At 38.2% G+C, this 20,253-nt stretch overlaps 1 protein-coding gene and 1 pseudogene across 8 annotated transcripts in view; both read right to left on the reverse strand.

Moving 5' to 3' along the window:
- Positions 1-20,253, reverse strand: part of PPHLN1 (periphilin 1) — a 145,224-nt gene that overhangs the window by 49,684 nt on the left and 75,287 nt on the right. For all 8 annotated transcript variants that reach the window (XM_043886729.1, XM_043886709.1, XM_043886692.1 and 5 more), the window contains one exon: positions 7,527-7,646. In XM_043886729.1, coding sequence (XP_043742664.1) covers positions 7,527-7,646 — 120 coding nt within the window. The remainder of the gene's footprint in view (positions 1-7,526; positions 7,647-20,253) is intronic.
- LOC122683103 lies at positions 10,083-12,417 on the reverse strand (annotated as a pseudogene).

The following is a 20,253-nucleotide window of genomic DNA, read 5'->3' on the forward strand; positions in this document are numbered from 1 at the left end:
ACTATATTAAAACAGAGCTAGAAGGTTTTGTCCTATAACTATTTCTTAAGCAACTTATTTAAGAAACACAGAAGAACAAAGTTCAACTGGAAGACAGAAGTGTGAACAAATAAACAAATAAAATAAACAGGAACATGGAAAAGGGCTCTACTTCCAGAAATTTGGCAGTATTTATCAGAATGTACCACATATCCTTTGCACTCAGCACCTTCACCTTTAAGAACTTAATTTATAGATAAAACATGTGCAATAAATGCTATGATATGGCTGCCATCAATAGCAAGTGGTTGAAAACAATCTAAATGTTCATCAAATAAAGTATGCACTGTCTAGAACCAAGGAATACTAAGAAATCATTATAAAAAAAAAAAAACAGTCTATATATATTACATAATGTATCCTAACTTTTCTCCTGGCAAGACCTAAAGGTCATTCCCCATAAATACATGGCCAATTGTGTCAAAAACAAAAGGGAAGAAAGAAATATGGGTGTCTATGCATTTATATGAACAAACTATTTCCATAGGATATTATCTCTGAGGAAAAAATGATACAAGAGACTGTCTCAATAGGAATAACTTAGAAGAAACTGTACCTATTCCAAAGCCATTTGAATTTCTGACACATGTATGCGTAATCTACTTTTTTTAAAAACCTGGTTTTTACAAGTCTGAGTTACATATCTTAAGGGATTTGAATTTGAAGTATATGAATCATTTAAGGGGCGAGGATTCTGGGAAGACAGCAGAGTAGAAAGCACTAGCAATCTGCCTCCGAACCTACACAAAAACTACAGTGGCAGAATTTGTCTGATTTAAGTACTATGCAACTCTACTCTGCTGAAGCCTTGTCCCATACAGAGGAAGATAAACTGAGATTACATTCAGCTCTCAGCACAGTAGCAGCTGGCCATGGCCCACTGAGCCACCTGGCAGGGAGCCGTGTACATGTCCTAGAGCAGCTTACACATAGCCTATGGGAGTCAGGTTGGGCAAAAAGCACCCCATCCTCCAAAGAGCAGGAAACTAACTGTGCTCCAATCACCGATTCCTGCTTCTGATCAAGAGGTGCAGACAAAGAGGTGAACAGACATTGTTATTGTACCTCCCCCATTGTTGCAAGCCCCACTTACTTTGGCTGAAGTGACTTCCAGGGTATATAAAGGCCAAGCACCCTACCACCCCACCTTCATTTTTCATGTTTCTTCTTTTGGGAGCAAGACATTAAAAATAAGGATGTTTATTTAAAAATAACTGTATACATGGGTGAAGACAAAAAGTAACTGGGTATACCAAGGGAAAAGCTCAGAAAGAACTAAGAAGACTTTAAAAGTTTTCACCTCAGGCTGATCCTCAGTACAGAAATAGTGGCCAATAATAAAAACCAGTAACAACAACAACTGAAAAAACCCCAGCAAGCCCCAGAAAAGAGGAAGAAGACGACTCTCAGAGTTACCACACTGTTAGAATCAAACATCCAAAGTGCACCAAAAAAATTATACAAAGAAACAACAAAGTATGGTTTATTCAAAGAATTAATCAACAGAAACTACCCAAGAAAAAGACCTGATGGAAGATATACTGGACAAAAACTTTTTTCAGAGCTAAGGAGATCAATGATTACAACAAAAATGTGCTGCTGCTGCTGCTAAGTCACTTCAGTCGTGTCCGACTCTGTGCGACCCCATAGATGGCAGCCCACCAGGTTCCCCCGTCCCTGGGATTCTCCAGGCAAGAACACTGGAGTGGGTTGCCATTTCCTTCTCCAATGCATGAAAGTGAAACGTGAAAGTGAAGTCGCTCAGTCGTGTCGGACTCTTAGCAGCCCCATGGACTGCAGCCTACCAGGCTCCTCCATCCATGGGATTTTCCAGGCAAGAACACTGGAGCGGGCTGCCATTGCCTTCTCTGAGCAAAGTGCTTATTAGTAATTAAATTTAGTTTAGTTCATTAGATATATATTTTGCAAGGTACTGGAGGGAAAACAAGACATGAGGTATATTCTACCTCTCTATTTAGATAACCAGACTGGTAAAATAAAAAAAAAAAATTTAATAAAGGCAGTATAAGGTCATCAGTGAAATAGTGGCAAAAATTTTTACAAAAGTAAGGGAAGAATGGGCTTCCCAGGTGCCACAGTGGTTTGAAAAAACCTACCTGCCAAAGCTTGAGACAGAAGAAACGTTACAGTCCACAGGGAGTCAGACACAACTAAGCACAGACAGCAGGGAAGAAAATCGGAATCAAGAAAGATATTGCATCTTATTATCTCAAGCCCTACTGATTTCACTGACTAGATCTGAGTTTAAAAGATAGCCATGGATGTTGGGCATACTTTACGGACAGGGTAAGTGGCGAATAACACCAGATATGTGGAAACAACATAATTCACACTTTCATATTTAAGTAAGAAACATGTTAAAATCTTCTTCTACAGCAAGAAGCAACTTGTTCTACTGTGACATTCTAATAACCTTTGAATAATTTTATTTTCATCTTGATAGCCAAAAGGAAACTCTCATGGCCACATGCTTATGGATAGTAAATTATATCTCTACCAAATTTGACTGAAAGCTCTTTGAAAGCCAGGATGGTGCCTCTAATGCACTGTTTGATACAAACAGATGCAGACAGACTACTTAGTGAATTTAAATAAACTATGAGAAAGCTAGTATAGTATTATTTTGTATATTTTGTATATATAGTGTCCCTGAACATACATGCCTTAAAACATAATCCTAAAATGTGCACTCTGCAAAAATTTAAAGTCAAAATTTTGATAAATTATGCAAACATTATCATTTATTCTTTTGTCACAGATAACCGATGAGCACATTAACATACTAAAATCTCTGAAAAGTGCTAAAATGCCAAAATCAACCTACATCTTTAAATCTAGCATTTCCTAAATGTAGTGGGGCTAACGGGCTTCCTTGGTAGCTCAGTGGTAAAGGATCCACTTGCCAATTTAGGAGACACAGGTTCGATCCCTGGGTCCGGAAGATCCACTGGAGAAGGAAACAGCAACCCACTCTAGTATCCTTGCCTGGAAGATACCATGGACAGAGGAGCCTGGTGGGCCATAGTCCATGGGGTGGCAAAGAGTCAGATATGACTTAGCAACTAAACAATGACAACACTGGCACTAAGAGAATCTTTTTTGTTCTTCCTCAGGTCACTGAGACTGTTCAGAACTATCATTCTATCAAATACTTTCAGAAATTCCCTATTAGAGTCCAAAAGGTAAAAGTAAAAATCTGAACAGAATAGTGAACTCTAATATTTCTGATATTTAAGCATAGCACTGAATTTATCTTCAACTTCACTGACTATCTAAATTACATGGTCTCCCAACCAACTTGTTTAAAACTATATTGATGACAGCAAGAGAAGACAACTGGAAACCTAAATATTTAATCCCCTCTCTTGACAATTATATAAAGACTGTCACTAAACACATGAACGAGAGGACTATGAAAAACTCTTCCCTATCATCAAGGTCTTTCCACCTCAAATCAGATAGGAGTTTATAGAACCAAGGCCAACATTCTTAAAAACTCTATATCTCAAAAAAAAAAAAAAAAAAAAAAAAACACATGGATCACTGAAATGAGCAACTATTTAACAACTGCCTAAAAACAAATGTGACTATCCTTGCCCAAACGACAGAGTATCCTAAGAATTTCCCAAATGCCTTTTCTCCAGTATGGAAGACTATCAACAAAACTTGAAGGACATTTCAGACAATGCTACAAGACTGATGCTGCTGCTCAACACTAATGACGTACACCAACTAACAAACATACTATAGTAATTTCAACAGTACTCTTACCTTGCCTTTGCTCCAACAGAAAATCATCTCTGACCTACGACTCCACACACAGATTTTAGGATTCCTGACTTCTCATTCATTCAAAATCTAGCAAATTCTGGGCACATTACAGAGAAAAAAACAAGAGTGCTGGAAAAACATCTTTCAAGACCCAATGTCACTGACTATTCAGAGTCGAGATCCAGTCAAGAAATGAAAAAAGACTATAAATAGAATAATAAAAAACTGGAAAAGATGGAGAGTAAGATTTTTTTTTAAATTTCAGTTCAGTTCAATTCAGTTGCTCGGTCGTGTCCAACTCTTTGCGACCCCATGGACTACAGCACGCCAGGCTTCTCCTGGAGCTTACTCAAACTCATGTCCATTGAGTCGGTGATGCCATTCAACCGTCTCATCCTCGGTCATCCCCTTCTTCCTGCCTTCAATCTTTCCCAGCATCAGGGTCTTTTCCAATGAGTCAGTTCTTCCCGTCAAGTGGCCAAAGTATTGGAGCTTCAGCTTCAGCATCAGTCCTTCCAATGAATATTTAGGACTGATTTCCTTTAGGATTGACTGGCTTGATCTCCTTGCAGTCCAAGGGACTCTCAAAAGTCTTCTCCAACACCACAGTTCAAAATCATCAATTCTTCGTTGTGCAGCCTTGTTTATGGTCCAACTCTCACAGCATACACGACTACTGGAAAAACCATAGCTTTGCCTGTATGGACTTTTGTCGGTAAAGTAATGTCTCTGCTTTTTAATATGCTGTCTAGTTTTGTCAAAGTTTTTCTTCCAAGGAGCAAATGTCTTTTAATTTCATGGCTGCAGTCACCATCTGCAGTGATTCTGGACTCCACAAGAGACTGAGCCAGACCTGCGTTTGTGTGTTTGGATGTCTCCTGCAGAGGCAGAGGTCAGCTGTGGCCTGCTGCGGGGCCAGGGGCTCCGGCTACAGCAGACCTGGGAGGTGCGGCATATGAACCCCACCACAGAGCCACCAAGCAGACAACCCACAAGCTGGAGAACAATTATGCCAAAGAGGTTTGCGCGCTGTTGTGAAAGTTCTAGGGCCCACAACAGATTTCCCAAACTGGGGATCCAGCAAAGGGACTGAGAACCCCCAGGGAATTTGACTCTGAAGGCCAGTGGGATTTGATTTTTTAAATTAAGAGATATCAAAATGACAAGGAGGGAGAATGAATAGTCTTAATAAAAGCTTTTCTAACTGAAGATACGTGGGCTTTCCTGGTGACTCAGTGCTAAAGAATCTGTTTGCCAATGCAGGAGATGTGGGTTTGTTCCCATTGAGATGATCCCACAGAGAAGAAAATGGCCATACACTCTTAGTATTTTGCCTGGAAAATGTCACACAGTGAGGAGCCTCGTAAGCTATAGTTCATGGGATCACAGAAGAGTCATATATGACTTAGTGACTAAACAACAAGAATAATTGAAGATACAATATTTAGCAAACAAAAAATTAAGTATTTTTTGGAAGCTTTTGGTTTAATTACTCTGAGAAAAATTATCAGACATCAAAATCAGCAACTTTAAAGTACATACTTCTATTATTAATATAAAAACTATTACTCTAAATTCTTAAGGAAAATAGTTAAATGACCCTATCAAATGTAATACTCTTCATGCTTTGAAACAGCACTAGACTGCTCATGCAGCTCAATTCCAGAAAAATAAACAACCCAATCAAAAAATTGGCCAAAGAACTAAACAGACATTTCTCCAAAGAAGACATACAGATGGCTAACAAACACACGAAAAAATGCTCAACATCACTCATTATCAGAGAAATGCAAATCAAAACCACAATGAGGTACCATCTCACGCTGGTCAGAATGGCTGCCATCAAAAAGTCTACAAACAATAAAAACTGGAGAGGGTGCGGAGAAAAGAGAACCGTCTTACACTGTTGGTGAGAATGCAAACTAGTACAACCACTATGGAGAACAGTGTGGATATTCCTTATAAAACTGGAAATAGAACTGCAATACGACCCAGAAATCCCACTACTGGGCATACACATAGAGGAAACCAGAATTCAAAGAAACACATGTTCCCCAATGTTCATCGCAGCACTGTTTACAATAGCTAGGACATGCAAGCAACCAAGACATCCTTCGGCAGACAAATGGATAAGAAAGCTGTGGTACATATACACAATGGACTATCACTCAGATATTAAAAAGAATGCATTTGAATCAATTCTAATGAGGTGGATGAAGCTGGAGCCTATTAAACAGAATGAAGTAAGTCAGAAAGAAAAACACCAATACAGTATATTAACACATATATATACGGAATTTAGAAAGATGGTAACGATGACTCTGTATCCAAGACAGCAAAAGAGACACAGATGTAAAGAACAGACTTTTGGACTCTGTGGGAGAAGGCGAGGGTGGGATGATTTGAGAGAATAGCATTGAAACATGTATATTACCATATGTGAAATAGATCGACAGTCCAGGTTTGATGGATAAGACAGGGCACTCAAGGCTGGGGCACTGGGATGACCCTGAGTGATGGGATGCGGAGGGAGGTGGGAGGGAGGTTCAGGATGGGGGACACATGTCAATGTATGGCAAAAACCACTACAATATTGTAAAGTAATTAGCTTCCAATTAAAAGGAAAAAAAAAAAGAAATAGCACTAGAGAGGTACCAAAGAGAAACAGCTTGATGTTTTTGATACCTTTACTTGAGAATATGCATAAATATCTATTACTATCTCTACAGTAATAAGGAAACTTTGGCCTATGTAAGAAAAGCTGATAGCTAAACGACAGGGACACATCAGCATTTTAATAGAGAAAGGCTCTATTTCTGTAAGCACTGACAGGGTTTGTACTGATCTGTACTTTCCATGAGCAGTGTGTATTAGTTCCTTTGGAAAGGTCTTTCCACAGTGTATTAAGATGCACGCAGGTATATAATTTACACACTGATCTCCAACGTTTCATCTCTTTCATCAGAGGACCTTTCTTAAAAGGCATTCAAAAATATAAAGTCAGAAATCTCTTCCAAATATAATCTATCACGGTACAGAGATTTTTATATTCTCTGCCATGTCAAAATAACTTCTCTAGTAACAAATCCTGAATCTAGAAGATTAACTTTGCCCACGAAATATTTGTATTTCTTTTACAGGTTACAGAAAAAATTTTCAGTGCATTTTCAAATATTTTAATGCAAACATTTTATAAAGCATATTCTGTGGACCCAAAAATGTTCCCATTTTTTGGTACTCAAGATTCATCAAAAATCACAGGTAGACCAAACAATGCATAATTGCATTTCTTGGGATATATATGAAAAACTTTGCATAGAGTATAGCATGCAATATAAATATAACCCAGATCCAAGGTTTAATTAGATTTTTGTTCTGAATTCACTGATTTATGACTGGTGGCTTAGCATTTCTAGAAATACTTTTAAAAGCTCATAAAAGCAGCATATATAAATACTGCATCTTCCTAATATTCCACATTTATACCATTCTTACACTTCTAAACTACAAGAGACATTCAGACATAGTAAAATTACTGAATTCAGAGTAATTTATATTCATTTTATTACTATGTGTGGTAAAATTTAGTAATTCATGAGGATATTTTCCCCAAATACATTTTAAAACACTAGAAGAAACCAAAATTTCATCTATAATTTAAAATCCAGACAAATAAAGAAGAAATTATGCCTTACCTCATACTCAGAAATTTCGGGTAAGTTACTCTCATCTGCCTTCTCTAGCTTTTCAGCGGCCCACTTGCTTGCAGCTTCAGCAAGTTCCTTTTCAGTTAGCCTACTGGGTTTGTCTAATACCTAGTAAAAACAAAAGAAAGGTTCTGTTACAATTCTCAAGGGTTTTTAAATTTCAAATACATTAGGAAGTATATCCCACTTAATGCTTAAAATCATATAAGCCTTCAAATTTACATAAAGAACAAGTACATTCTTTTTCAAAAATAAACAGAATTTCTTTAAGTTGCCTTTTGTTTGGGACATATAGACTAGATATGACTCATAATTTCATTTATATAAAGCTTTAGAAATTCATCTAATGAATGAAACAAAAGACACTGACAATTAACTAATACACTATATACAATTTACAAATTGTATATTGTATATATTTGTAAATATACAATTGTATATTTGTATATATTTGTAAATTTGTAAATTGTATATAGTGTATATAGGCATTATATAGAATGTCGACATTATATTGAGAATATATAGACATTACACTGAGTTCAACTTTTATCTTTAATTATATTCAATGAAATAAATAATGACAAAATTTTATAAAGGTAAATTCCTAATTAATACAACAGAAAAGTCCAGATATGCTATGGCTGGGTTTGAATAGCAGTTTCATCATTAGGGAGGGTAGGTGATTTTATATACATATCTTATGATACTGTGAGCCTTGGTTTCCTCATTTACAAAATAGGGGTTACTAATATTATATTCATGCTTAAATAAAGTGGTTGTGAGACTCAAGACAGGTAACAGACCTGAAAGCATCCAGTGTAATGCTTCGTAGCTCAATTTCATCTCTATGTCTTACTTCCGTACAGTCGTGTCCCTCTTCCTAAACACACCCCCCCTGGATGACAGTGGCAGTAAAAATCCCCACGTTGGCTAGCAGTGCCAAAAAGACACAGCCTGAAAGGTTTAACAGAGCTTTGGGTAAAGACACACCAGCTCAAGCTCTGGGAAAGGAAGTTGGAAACTGAGTTCAACCATATGGGCAACAATACAACAAATAATGTTCATGAAATGAAGCCTCAATAAAAATTCTAGAGACTGAAGCTCAGGCAAGCTACCGAGTTGGCAATATGTTTTGAGTATGTCGCCAGGGGAGGTGATGGGCCTGGACTCCACAGAGAAAGGACAACTAGAAGCTCTATCTATGGGACATCCAAGATTTTCCCCGTGTGTATCTTCCTTTTTTGGGTTCTAATCTGTATTCTTTTGCTATAGTAAAACTATAAGTAGAAAAAAAAAATTTAAAAACCCAAGTTATCGTATACTACTGTTTATAAAGTACATATACGCAAACCAAAAATAAGGTATTTTAATTAAATGGAATTCCATGAAAGTAGCTAGGTAGACTTTATCATCACAACCTTATAAACCAAAGAACTGAATGTCAATAGGTTACTTATTTATACACAGTTATCAATAAATGCTAAACTGGAACTTAAAACCAGGTCTCCTAGATGTGTAAGGCCCTGGCCTCCTTCAATACCTTATTCAATTCACCAAAAAACTGGATTGCCCTCTGTAATATTTACTGGAAAATAGTCACAATGTGTCTACACTGAGTGTCTCCACGGCCAACGAGTAAGACTAAACATCTCACTCCAAAGCCCTACCCATACCTAAAATTTAAAAGATATAAGCTATGCCTTTATTATAATATTACTTATTAATAACACTAAAAAGCTCTTTAAACAATTAGAAACACATTTATTTTTTTAATGTATACCTCTTTTGGGTACCTGTTTTGAAGAGAAAGTTAAAGAGCAAAAACAAAACAAAATAAAACATTATAAGCTATCTCTAGTGAAGAAAGAAGCAAAATCTTTTAAATGAATCCTTCTATTCAACCATTATTAAATCTATACACTTGAAAAACTCTCATTTGAAAGTAACTTAAAACAGCAGAAAATAAACGCTGAAGAATTATTCCTACATGACAGCAACCATAATGTTTAAAAGGAAAAGTCTTCCACCAATATCAGAAAATCTAGGTAATAAAGCTAGCATGTAAAAAATGAACAGAAAATAAAAAAACCCTGGGAAAAGGACACAGGAAGCTGTTCTTTTCCAATTCATAAAAAAAAAAAAAAAAAAACCACCTAAAATCCATTAGAGTTGGATTTTTTTTTAAAATCAACACAATAGTTCATTTATTTATTTCATAAGTTTGGCAAACAGCAAAAAAATTCAGCAACATTTCAAACGTAAAAAAGTCAAATGCTAAACTACTGAAAAAATTGTTTTACATAATTAGTAACAATGAGTACACACATAGGGTTCTGCAAAGCTAGCAACATACCAAGGATGCTTGGCTTCTGAATATATACCACAAAAACACACACACAAAAGCAATATAATTTATCTTTATAAAAATTACTGACAAGCAATAAAAAAGGATGTTCATAATAAAGACCTAACACATATGTTCACTACATATATCTTATACATTGAAATGCTACATCTTGTACCCTGAAATACCATGTGTAGAGGGCCAAGCAGAGTAAATCTAGGCTCATCAATGAGGCTAAGAATTATTTGAGAATTTAATGCTTATATTTAACATACTCAAAACTTTCTATATAGCAATCCCTAGATCCTAACAATGTATTACTCCATTATATGTCTAAAAAGTTGAGTCTTCTTTGTTGTGAGTATAAAATGTTTGACCAGTATCAAAATTCTGGTAAAATATACATTGAAAGCATTGTCTTAGTGCATGTAATGTTTGGAGGCATTAATGAATGTGGGAGAAATAACAAGATTTTACACTAAGTTTCAGCTGAGCTTTATCAAACCAAACAGCTCAACTATAAGGCAAGAAAAACTAACCCCTTATGAGAGATTAGTGGGTCTTACCAAATCAAGATAAGAATTCAATCTTAGGGAAAAAAACTCCCCACATGAGCAGATCTGAAGCAGCAGGCACTGAAACGAACATCTGGAAATGACCTAATACCTTGATATTCAGTCACTAGTTCAGAAGCGACAATCTGTTGGCTATTTTATCTAATTAACTTTTAGAATCAGCAACAGTCCCCCAAACCTCAAATTAGAATATTTAATCTTCACTAAAACACATCCTTTTGTGCTATGTTAATACAACTACAACCAAATCAAAGAAAGTTGAATTTCTCAACTTACTATGTATTTTTGTGTATGCTGGGTAACAACTTGAATTTTTTTTTATTTACTTGGGCTTCTGTTTTGGGGTACTTCAACTGAAGAGAAATTCATTTCACAGGACTACATCTTGCTAAAGCATTCTTTAGCATTGGTCCAAACATGAATTCCCTTTTTGCACATACTGATCTGCATGACTGCAAAGCTTAGGAAGGCCTCCTTTAAACCACAGTTCTTTTGTTCTTTGAAGCATTCAATATCAGTCCAAGCATTAAATATCAACCCAAGACAAATTCTCTCTTTCCAGATTTTTAGACTTAAGTTGTTGTTCTCCTTCACTTATTCGTTCTTCTAGCATCTTTATTCTGGCTTCTCTTTGCTCTGGAGTTTCTTGACCAAAGAGCTTGGTAGTCATTCCCTTCAAAGAAAATGTTCTCAAGGTCCCGGCAGCGAGTTCCTCATGTTGCTGCTTCTTGGATGCTAAGTCCTTAGCAGCCATCTCCAAGTCATACTATCCAGGTCAGGTTTCCTGCACACACCTGCAGTGCTTCTGTATGAAAAGGATACTCCTTTAACTGATCTGCATAATGTTCCTTATTTTCCAAAATAGCATCAACAGAAGATGCATGCACATCCATGTGATGACCAGCACTCTGCAGTCCGTCACCCATCACAGTCCATCACTGTGGCACGTCACTCACTGAAAACCTGCCCATAATTTCCATGCACTTTATATACACTATGCAGTCAGTCTACTACTCTAGCTCTGACTCAAAGAAGATATGAGATGACAGACTGTAGTTCATCACTGCAGTGCTTTAATTCAGTAAATCTCTTGTCTGGATTTTTCACTCTGAATGTTGCATTAAAGCATTTTCAACCTGAGTCTGCTTTCAGCTGAAATCCAGTTACATTTACAGTCTCCTTCCAGTTACAGCCCTCTGTTAAAAACAGAAGAGCCTGTCTCTACAAAGGATGGGATGTGAACCAATTCTGAAGAGGAAGTTTTCTAAATTGATTCCATGTCTGTCCACAAATTCAGGTCCATTTTGTCAGCAGAGAGTATACGCCAAACAAATTCTGCCCTTTTTTTCTGGTAGGGATGGGACAACAATATGTGAATAGTAAACTAAAAGATAGTTTCTCAACAACTCAGATTCACTATGCTGCCTCCACAGTGAGTCCGTTAGAACACTCTAATGATCACTATGTTCAACCAATTTTGTTTCAATGAGGTAAACAGTTGATGTTTCTTGCATGTTCATGGCATTTCTTCCAGCTCACTTTTCTGCTTCAGAAACACTAATTCCTATCTTCCTGAACCAAAATCAAATTTGTGTTACCCTGCCATCCCCAGGGCCCTCATTCCTTCCGCGTCCTCATCCACCACAGACTCTAGCCCAGTGTTGGTTGGGGTGGCCCATAGGCTTGAGGTGCGCACGTTGTAAAAGTTGCCCAGGGTCAGGAGCTGCTTGCTCCATGGCTACAGTTCAGCACAACAGACACAGTGTGACTAAGCTGCCATGCTAGGGTTGGATTTTATGGTTAAAAAATATTTCGTCACATACAAAGTCCTATGCTGTAACTTATATTCACATCACATTACTCAGCTCAGTTCAGTCGCTCAGTCGTGTCTGCCTGTTTGTGGCCCTGTGGCCTGCAGCACGCCATGCTTCTCTGTCCACCAACAACTCCCAGAGCTTGCTCAAACTCATGTCCATCGAGTCTGTGATGCCACCCAACCATCTCATCCTCTGTCGTCCCCTTCTCCTCCTGCCCCCAATCCCTCCCAGCATCAGGGTCTTTTCCAATGAATCAACTCTTCGCATCAGGCAGCCAAAGTATTGGAGTTTCAGCTTCAAAATCAGTCCTTCCAATGAACACCCATGACTGATTTGCTTTAGGAGGGACTGGCTGGATCTCCTTGCTGTCCAAGGGACTCTCAAGAGTCTTCTTCAACCCCACAGTTCAAAAGCATCTATTCTTTGGCACTCAGCTTTCTTTACGATCCAATTCTCACATCCATACATGACTACTAGAAAAACCACAGCTTTGACTAGACAGACCTTTGTCGTCAAGGTAATGTCTCTGCTTTTTAATATGCTATCTAGATTTGTCGAAGCTTTTCTTCCAAGGAGCAAGTGTCTTTTAATTTCATGTCTGCAGTCATCATCTGCAGTGATTTTGGAGCCCAAGTAAATAAAGTCTGTCAATGTTTCCATTGTTTCCCCATCTATTTGCCATGAAGTGATGAGACCAGATTTCATTATCTTCTGTTTTCTGAACACCGAGTTTTAAGCCAGCTTTTTGATTCTCCTCTTTAACTTTCATCAAGAGGCTCTTTAGTTCTTCATTTTCTGCCATAAAGGTGGTATCATTTGCATATCTGAGGTTACTGATATGCAGTTAATCTTTCTCCCAGCAATCTTGATTCCAGCTTGTGCTTCATCTAGCCTGGCATTTTGCATGATGTACTCTGCATATAAGTTAAATAAGCAGGGTGACAAGATACAACCTTGACTCCTTTTCCTATTTGGAACCAGTCCGTTGTTCCACATCTGGTTCTAACTGTTGCTTCTTGACCTGAATTTAGATTTCTCAGGAGGCAGGTAAGGTGGTCTGGTATTCCCAGCTCTTGAAGAATTTTATATAGTTTGTTGTGATCCACACAGTCAAAGGCTTTAACATAGTCAATGAAGCAGAAACAGATGCTTTCCCAGGATTTCTTGCTTTTTCTAGGATCCAAAAGATGTTGGCAATTTGATCTCTGGTTCCTCTGCCTTTTCTAAATCCAGCTTGAACATCTGGATGTTCTCGGTTCATGTACTGTTGAAGCCTGGCTTGGAGAATTTTGAGCACGACTTTGCTAGATCATGAGATGAGTGCAATTGTGTGGTAGTTTGAACATTCTTTGGCATTGCCTTTCTTTGGGATTGGAATGAAAACTGACCTTTTCTAGTCCTGTGGCCACTGCTGAGTTTTCCAAACTTGCTGACATACTGAGTGTAGCACTTTAATAGCATCATCTTTTAGGATTTGAAGCACCATATTATAGTTAAAGGAAAATAAGTATCTCAAATATCATAATATTTAAATTATGGGTAAGTACTATTTTTACTCTTCATTCTTTCCTATATAACCAAACACACAAAAAAACAAGCCAGTGTTTCAGATGGGTAAAGAACCCTTGATATGGTAAAAAAAAAAAAAAAAAAATCAATCTTTTCTATTCAAAATCCAGCATTCTAGCATCCTCAGACTTCTGGGAAAGCTCCAAAGACACAAGTCGCCAAAAAAAACACATTTTTCTTTTTTCATTTGAGGCAGAGAAGCAGATACCCTGTGAACACCAGCATGGCCCACCAGATGATATCTATTCTTACAGAAAAGCTAGACATACTAAAGACAGAAACCAAAAAGAAGTGGAGAAAAAAGAGAACCGAAGTAACAACAGTCATGGAAAGAGAAAGAATGTGGGAGGCTGGTGGAGAGAATCTCAGCAACACCACAAGTTTTAAATTTTGAGAATCAGAACTATGAATCATCTTTTCAACACATTTAGGAATGCTGGGAAGGAAGGCCTGTGAATAATGATGCAGTGAAGACTAGTTATGTCCTTGAGAAAATTATTTAACACCTAAGCCTTTCCATAAAATGTAGATATATACCTACTTGTTTCATTGCAAAATAATCACAGCCATAGTATTAGCTAACACTTGCATGATGACACATGATTGGTATCTCTTCTTTGTAGTTAGAACATTAAAGATCTATTAGCAAATTTCAATTATAACAAGAGTATTGTTAACTACAAAACTATGTTATACATTAGATACCCAGAACTGATACACATTGCAGCTTCAAGTTTATAATCTCTGACAACAGTTCCCCTTGCCTATCATCCTCCAGAAGCTGGTAAGCACCCTTCTTGTGAATTTGCCTTCTTTAGATTCCACATAGAAGTGAGATCATACAATACTCATGTTTCTCCGTCTGGCTTATTTTACTTAGCATAATGCCCTCAAAGTCCATCCATGTTGTTACAAATGGTAGGATGTCCTCCTTTCTCATGGTTGAACAATATTCATATATATATACATATATATATATATATATATATATATACACACAAATTATACACACACACACACCATACTTCCTTTATCCATTCATTCACTGAGGACCAGTTAGGCTGTTTCCACATTTTGGCTATAGTGAATAACACTACAATGAACACAGAAATGCAAGGGAGTTCCCTGGTGGCCTAGTGTTTAAGATTTCAGGCCTTCACTGTTGTGGCATGAATTCAATCCCTGGTCGGGGAACTGAGATCCTGCAAGCCATGTAGCACAGTCCAAAAAAAAAAAAAAATGCAGATCTCTACCTGAGATATTGTTTTCATTTCCTTTGATTTCTTCAATGATCCACTGGCTCTTCAGTGGCTTACTGTTTTGCCTCCAATGTGTCTGTTTTTTGTAGGTTTTTTCTTGTAGTTGATTCTACTCTCATATCCTTGCGGTCAGAAAAGATGCGTGATATGATTTCAATATTCCTAAATTTACTAAGGCTTGTTTTATCGCCTAGCTAGCAATCCATTCTGGAGAATGTGCCATTTACACTTGAAATGTGCATTCTGGTGCTTTCAGAAAGAATGCTCTATAAATATCAATCAAGTCCATTTTGTCTTACGTATTATATTTAAGGTCTGTGTTCCCTTACTGATTTTCTGTCTAGATGATCTGTCCACTAATGCATTAAACTTGGTGCAAAAGTAATTTCAGTTTTGCACTGTTGAACTCTGCAATTTGATACTGGAATACATTCTTAAATGTGGTTATGTTATACATCATTTTAATGTGCATTTCTTGCTTTATGCTTTATTGCTACTGACTTATTACTTGCTGCTTATTTTATATTTATTTTAGACTAGGGAAATGATGTTAGACACAAAGCAAATTCAAGCAATTTTCTTATTTGAGTTCAAAGGAAAGCATTGGAGACAACCTGCAATATCAACAACACATCTGGCCCAGGAACTGCTAATGAACATACAGTGCAGTGGTGGTTCCAGAAGTTCTGCAAAGGAGACAAGAGTTCTGAAGATGAGGAGTGCAGTGGCCAGTCACTGGAAGTTGACAACGACCAACTGAGAGGATCAGCAAAGTTGATCCTCTTACAACTACATGAGAAGTTGCCAAAGAACTTAACGTCAACTACTGTACGGTCATTCAGCATTTGAAGCAAATTGGAAAGGTGAAAAGGTTCAATAAGTGGGTGTCTCATGAGCTGACCGAAAAGCAAAAAATAAATGTCGTTTTGAAGTGTCATCTTCTCTTATTCTACAAAACAGCCATTAACTATTTCTAGATCAGATTGTGATGTGAAAAACAAAGTGGATTTCATACAACCGGTGATGACCAGCTCAGTGGTTAGACCAAGAAGAAGCTCCAAAGCTTCCAGAACAAACAGGAGGCAGAAAGTGTTTTCAAAGAATTTGTTGAATCCTGAAGCATGGATTTTTTGCTCCAGGAATTAACAAACTTATCTCTTGCTGGCAAAAATGTGTTGACTGTAATGGTTTCTATTTTGATTAATAAAAATGTGTTTGAGCCTAGTTATAACGATTTAAAATTCATTGTCCGAAATCACAATTACTTTTTCACCAACCTAATAAGTAGGGTGTTAAACTCCCCTACCATAATTGTCAATTTTTCCTTTTGTGTCTGTTAATATTTGCCTTATACACTGAGTTCCTCCAATGTTGGGTACATACATATTTACAATTGTTATATCTTCTTCTTGGATTGGCCCTTTGACCCCTATACAGTGTCCTTCTTTGTCTCCTGTTAGTCTTCATTAAAGTCTATTTTGTCTGATATAAGTATTTGCTACTCCAGCTTTCTTTTAATTTCCATTTGCATGGAATACCTTTCTCTATCCCTTATGTTTCAGTTGGTATATAACTCTATACCTGAAGTTGGTCTTTTGTACACAGCATATGTATGGGCCTTATTGTAGCTATGCAGCCACCTATGTCTTTGGGTGGAACATTTAGTTTATTTACATTTAAGATAGTTATCAATATGTATATTCTTACTGCAATTTTGCTGTTTTAGGTCTTTTTTTCCCCTTTCTTCTTTTGTTCTCTTGTGATTTGATGACTATCATTAGTATTATGTTTGGATTTTTCTTTTTTGTCTCTACATATTTGATAGTTTTTTAGTTTGTGGTTATAATGAGATTTCTTTATAGCAATATATCAAGTTGCTGATCTCTTAATTTGAAATGCATTTTTAAGGCCCTATGTTTGCACTCTCCTCACTTCATGATTACTGTCTTTAATTTGTATCCCTTAACTGCTTATTGTGGATACAGAAGATTTTACTGCTTTTGTCTTTTAACCACCCTACTAGCTTTGTGTGCAGATGATTTCCTACCTTTATAGTATGTTTGCCTTTACTGGTAAGCTTTTTCATTTCATAATTTTCTTGTTCCTGTGGTGGTCTTTTTTTTCCCACCTAGGGACATTCCTTTAACATTTGTTTTAAAGCTGGTTTAGTGGTGCTGAATCCCTTTAGTTCTGGCTTGCCTGTAAAGCTTCTGATTTCACCGTCAGATCTGAATGAGAGCCTTAATGGGTGAAGTATCCTTTTGTTGTTTAGTCACGAAGTCATGTCCAACTCTTTTGTGACCTCATCGACTGTAGCCCACCAGGCTCCTCTGTCCATGGAATTCCCCAGGCAAGAATACTCGAGTGGGTTGCAATTTCCTTCTCCAGGGAATCTTTCCAACCTAGGGATCGAAACCACGTCTCCTGAGTTGGCAGGTGGATTTTTTTTTTACCACTGAGCCACCAGGGATTCCCAAAGTATTCTTGGTTGCAGGTTTTTCCCTTCCCTTAATATCGTGCCACTCCCTTCTGGCCTGCAGAATTTCTGTTGAAAAATCAGCTCCCATAGTCTTATGGGAGGTACATTGTATGCTACTTGCTGTTATTTCCCTTGCTGCTTTTAATATTTTCACTTTAATCTTCTCAGGTCCTTTCTCTCTCTTTTCCTGCTGAGGCCCCTATAATGTGACTATTAATGTGCTTCATGTGGTCCCAGAGGTCTCTTTTTGTCTTTGTTCTATTCACTGGCAGTCATTTCCACTACTTTCTCTTCCAGCTCATTGATTTATTCTTCTGTATCATTTAATCTAATATTAATTCATTCTAGTGTATTTCATTTCAGTTATTGTATTCATCATCTCTGGTTGTTCTTTATATTTTCTGTTTGTTAAAAAAAAAAATTCTAACTTCTCACTCCATGCATCTATTCCTCTCCCAAGTTCTTCGATCATCTTTACGATCACAACTCTTTTTCAGGTAGACTGCCAATCTTCACTTAAATTCTTCTTCTGAGGTTATATCTTATTTGTCTAGAACATATTCCTGTGCTGCCTCATTCTGTCTAATCTGCTATCTGTATTTTTATCTATGTGAGAGGTCAGTGACGTTTCTCCACCTTGGAGAAGTGGCGTTCTCTAGGAGATAGCCTATGTGTCCTAGCAGTGTCATCACCTAAGCTATATGCTCTCAGCATTCCCCTTAAGAAGGCTGCATGCGTCCTTCAGTTATGGTGGGCTGGTTATGTGGGAAGTCTAGTAGACTTGGTTGGCCCCTAATCCAGTTGGTTGCCAGGCCCTGTCTTGTTCAGATGCTGCTGGCTACTATTTAGTGGTACCCGGTCACAAGGCGGCTGGCTGTAGAATCCTAGGGGGCCCTGGAGCTAGTGCTGGCTCACTACTGAGCAGGGTTACGGTTTTGAAGACTCTGGAGCTATTGCCCACCCACTGGCAGATGAGGTCAGATCCTGGGGTTAATGCCAGACTCCTGGCAGGCAGAACTAATTTCTGGAGTCTGGCTGCAGCATCCAGGGATCCCAGAGCTCATTTCTGGTCCTGAGGTGAGGGGAGGCCAGCTCCTAAAACAGCTGTGTATGGTGTCTGGGGCATCCAAAAGGCTGTGTTGGCCTGCTGTGGTCAAGGCGAGGGCACAAATGGTCCCAGAGTAGGCTGGCTTGCTTCTGCTGTCTCTCCCCCATTGGCTGGTCTAGAGGCTAGTACAGGTTTTCTGGTGGGAAGAGTTGGTGCCTGCCCACTGGTAGTTGGAGCTGGTTCTTGGCCCTTTGCTGGATAGGGACATGTCCAGGGGCATGTCTAGAGGTGGATATAGGGTCAAGAAGTCTTTAGAGAGCCTGTCTGTTGATGGGTGGGGTTGTGTTCCTGCCCAGTTTGTTGTCTGGCCTGAGGAATCCCAGCACTGACCCCTGCAGGCTGCGGAATGGGGCCAGATCTTGGTGCCAATGAGCCAAGATGGTAGCAGCCAGCAACAGTGTTCGTGTATTTGAATGCTCCCCAATATGTCTGCCACCAGTGTCCAGGTCTCCAGGGTGAGCCGCTGGCTCCCTGCCTCTCCAGGAGATTCTCCAGGACCAGCAGGTAGGTCTTGTACAGGCACCTATCAAACTATTTCTTTTGCTCTGTGTCCTGGTATGCATGCGGTTTTGTGTGCCTCCTTTAAGAGTGAAGTGTCTATTTCCCCCACTTCTGTGGGCCTTTTCTGCAATTAAGTGCTACTGGTCTTCAAAGCCAAATGCTCTAGGAGCTTGTCCTCCTGGTGCCAGAACCCCGGGCTTGGGAGCCTGACGTAGGACTCAGACTCTTACTCCTGTGGCCGGACTTCTGCAGTATTATCATCCTCCATGGGTTGCCGACCTGGCGGGTATGGGATTTTATTATATCGTGAGTCCATTCTTCCTACTTCTCTCGCTGTGGTTCCTTCTTTTTGTCTTTAGTTGCATAAGATCTTTTCTGGTAGATCCCACTCTTTCTCATCAATGACTGAAAATTACAGAAAATTGTTCTATAGAAAACTGTGATTTTGCTATGCTTATGAGGAGATGGGTTTAGGGTCTTTCTACTCTGCCATCTTGGCCTTTCCTTGGTATGAGCAAGTGGCCATATGGGCAAATGAAAGCATCCTGACAGACAGATGCTGCACTCTTTCCAGTGTTGACACATAGGATGAATTTTGTGGCTAATGGGAAGCAGTTTATGATAAAAAGATGCTTAAGCAAGGCTAAAGGGGTGCAGAGCTTCCTTGAACTCTTGAAGTTGCCATGTGTTCACCCTGTTTTCATTTACTTTGCTTATATACGTAGAAGTGGACTGCTAGATAATATGATAGCTATTGTTTTGTTTTGTTTTTTGTTTTGAGGAATCCCTATACTGTTTTCCAATTTACATTCTCACCAACTGCACACAAGCATTTCTTCTTCTCCATATACTCTCAAACATTTGTTATTTTTTGTTGACAGCTATTTTGACTGGTGTGAGGCAACAGCTCATTGTGGTTATGATTTGCATTTCTCTAATAATTAGCAATGTTGAGCATCTTTTCATGTACCTATTAGCCATCTGTATGTCTTCTTTGGAAAAATTCCTATTCAGGTCTTCTGCCTGTTTTTTGATATTGAGGTGTATGAACTATTTATATATT

The sequence above is a fragment of the Cervus elaphus genome, chromosome 3 (assembly GCF_910594005.1).
Source record: "Cervus elaphus chromosome 3, mCerEla1.1, whole genome shotgun sequence".
NCBI classification, from domain to species: domain Eukaryota; kingdom Metazoa; phylum Chordata; class Mammalia; order Artiodactyla; family Cervidae; genus Cervus; species Cervus elaphus.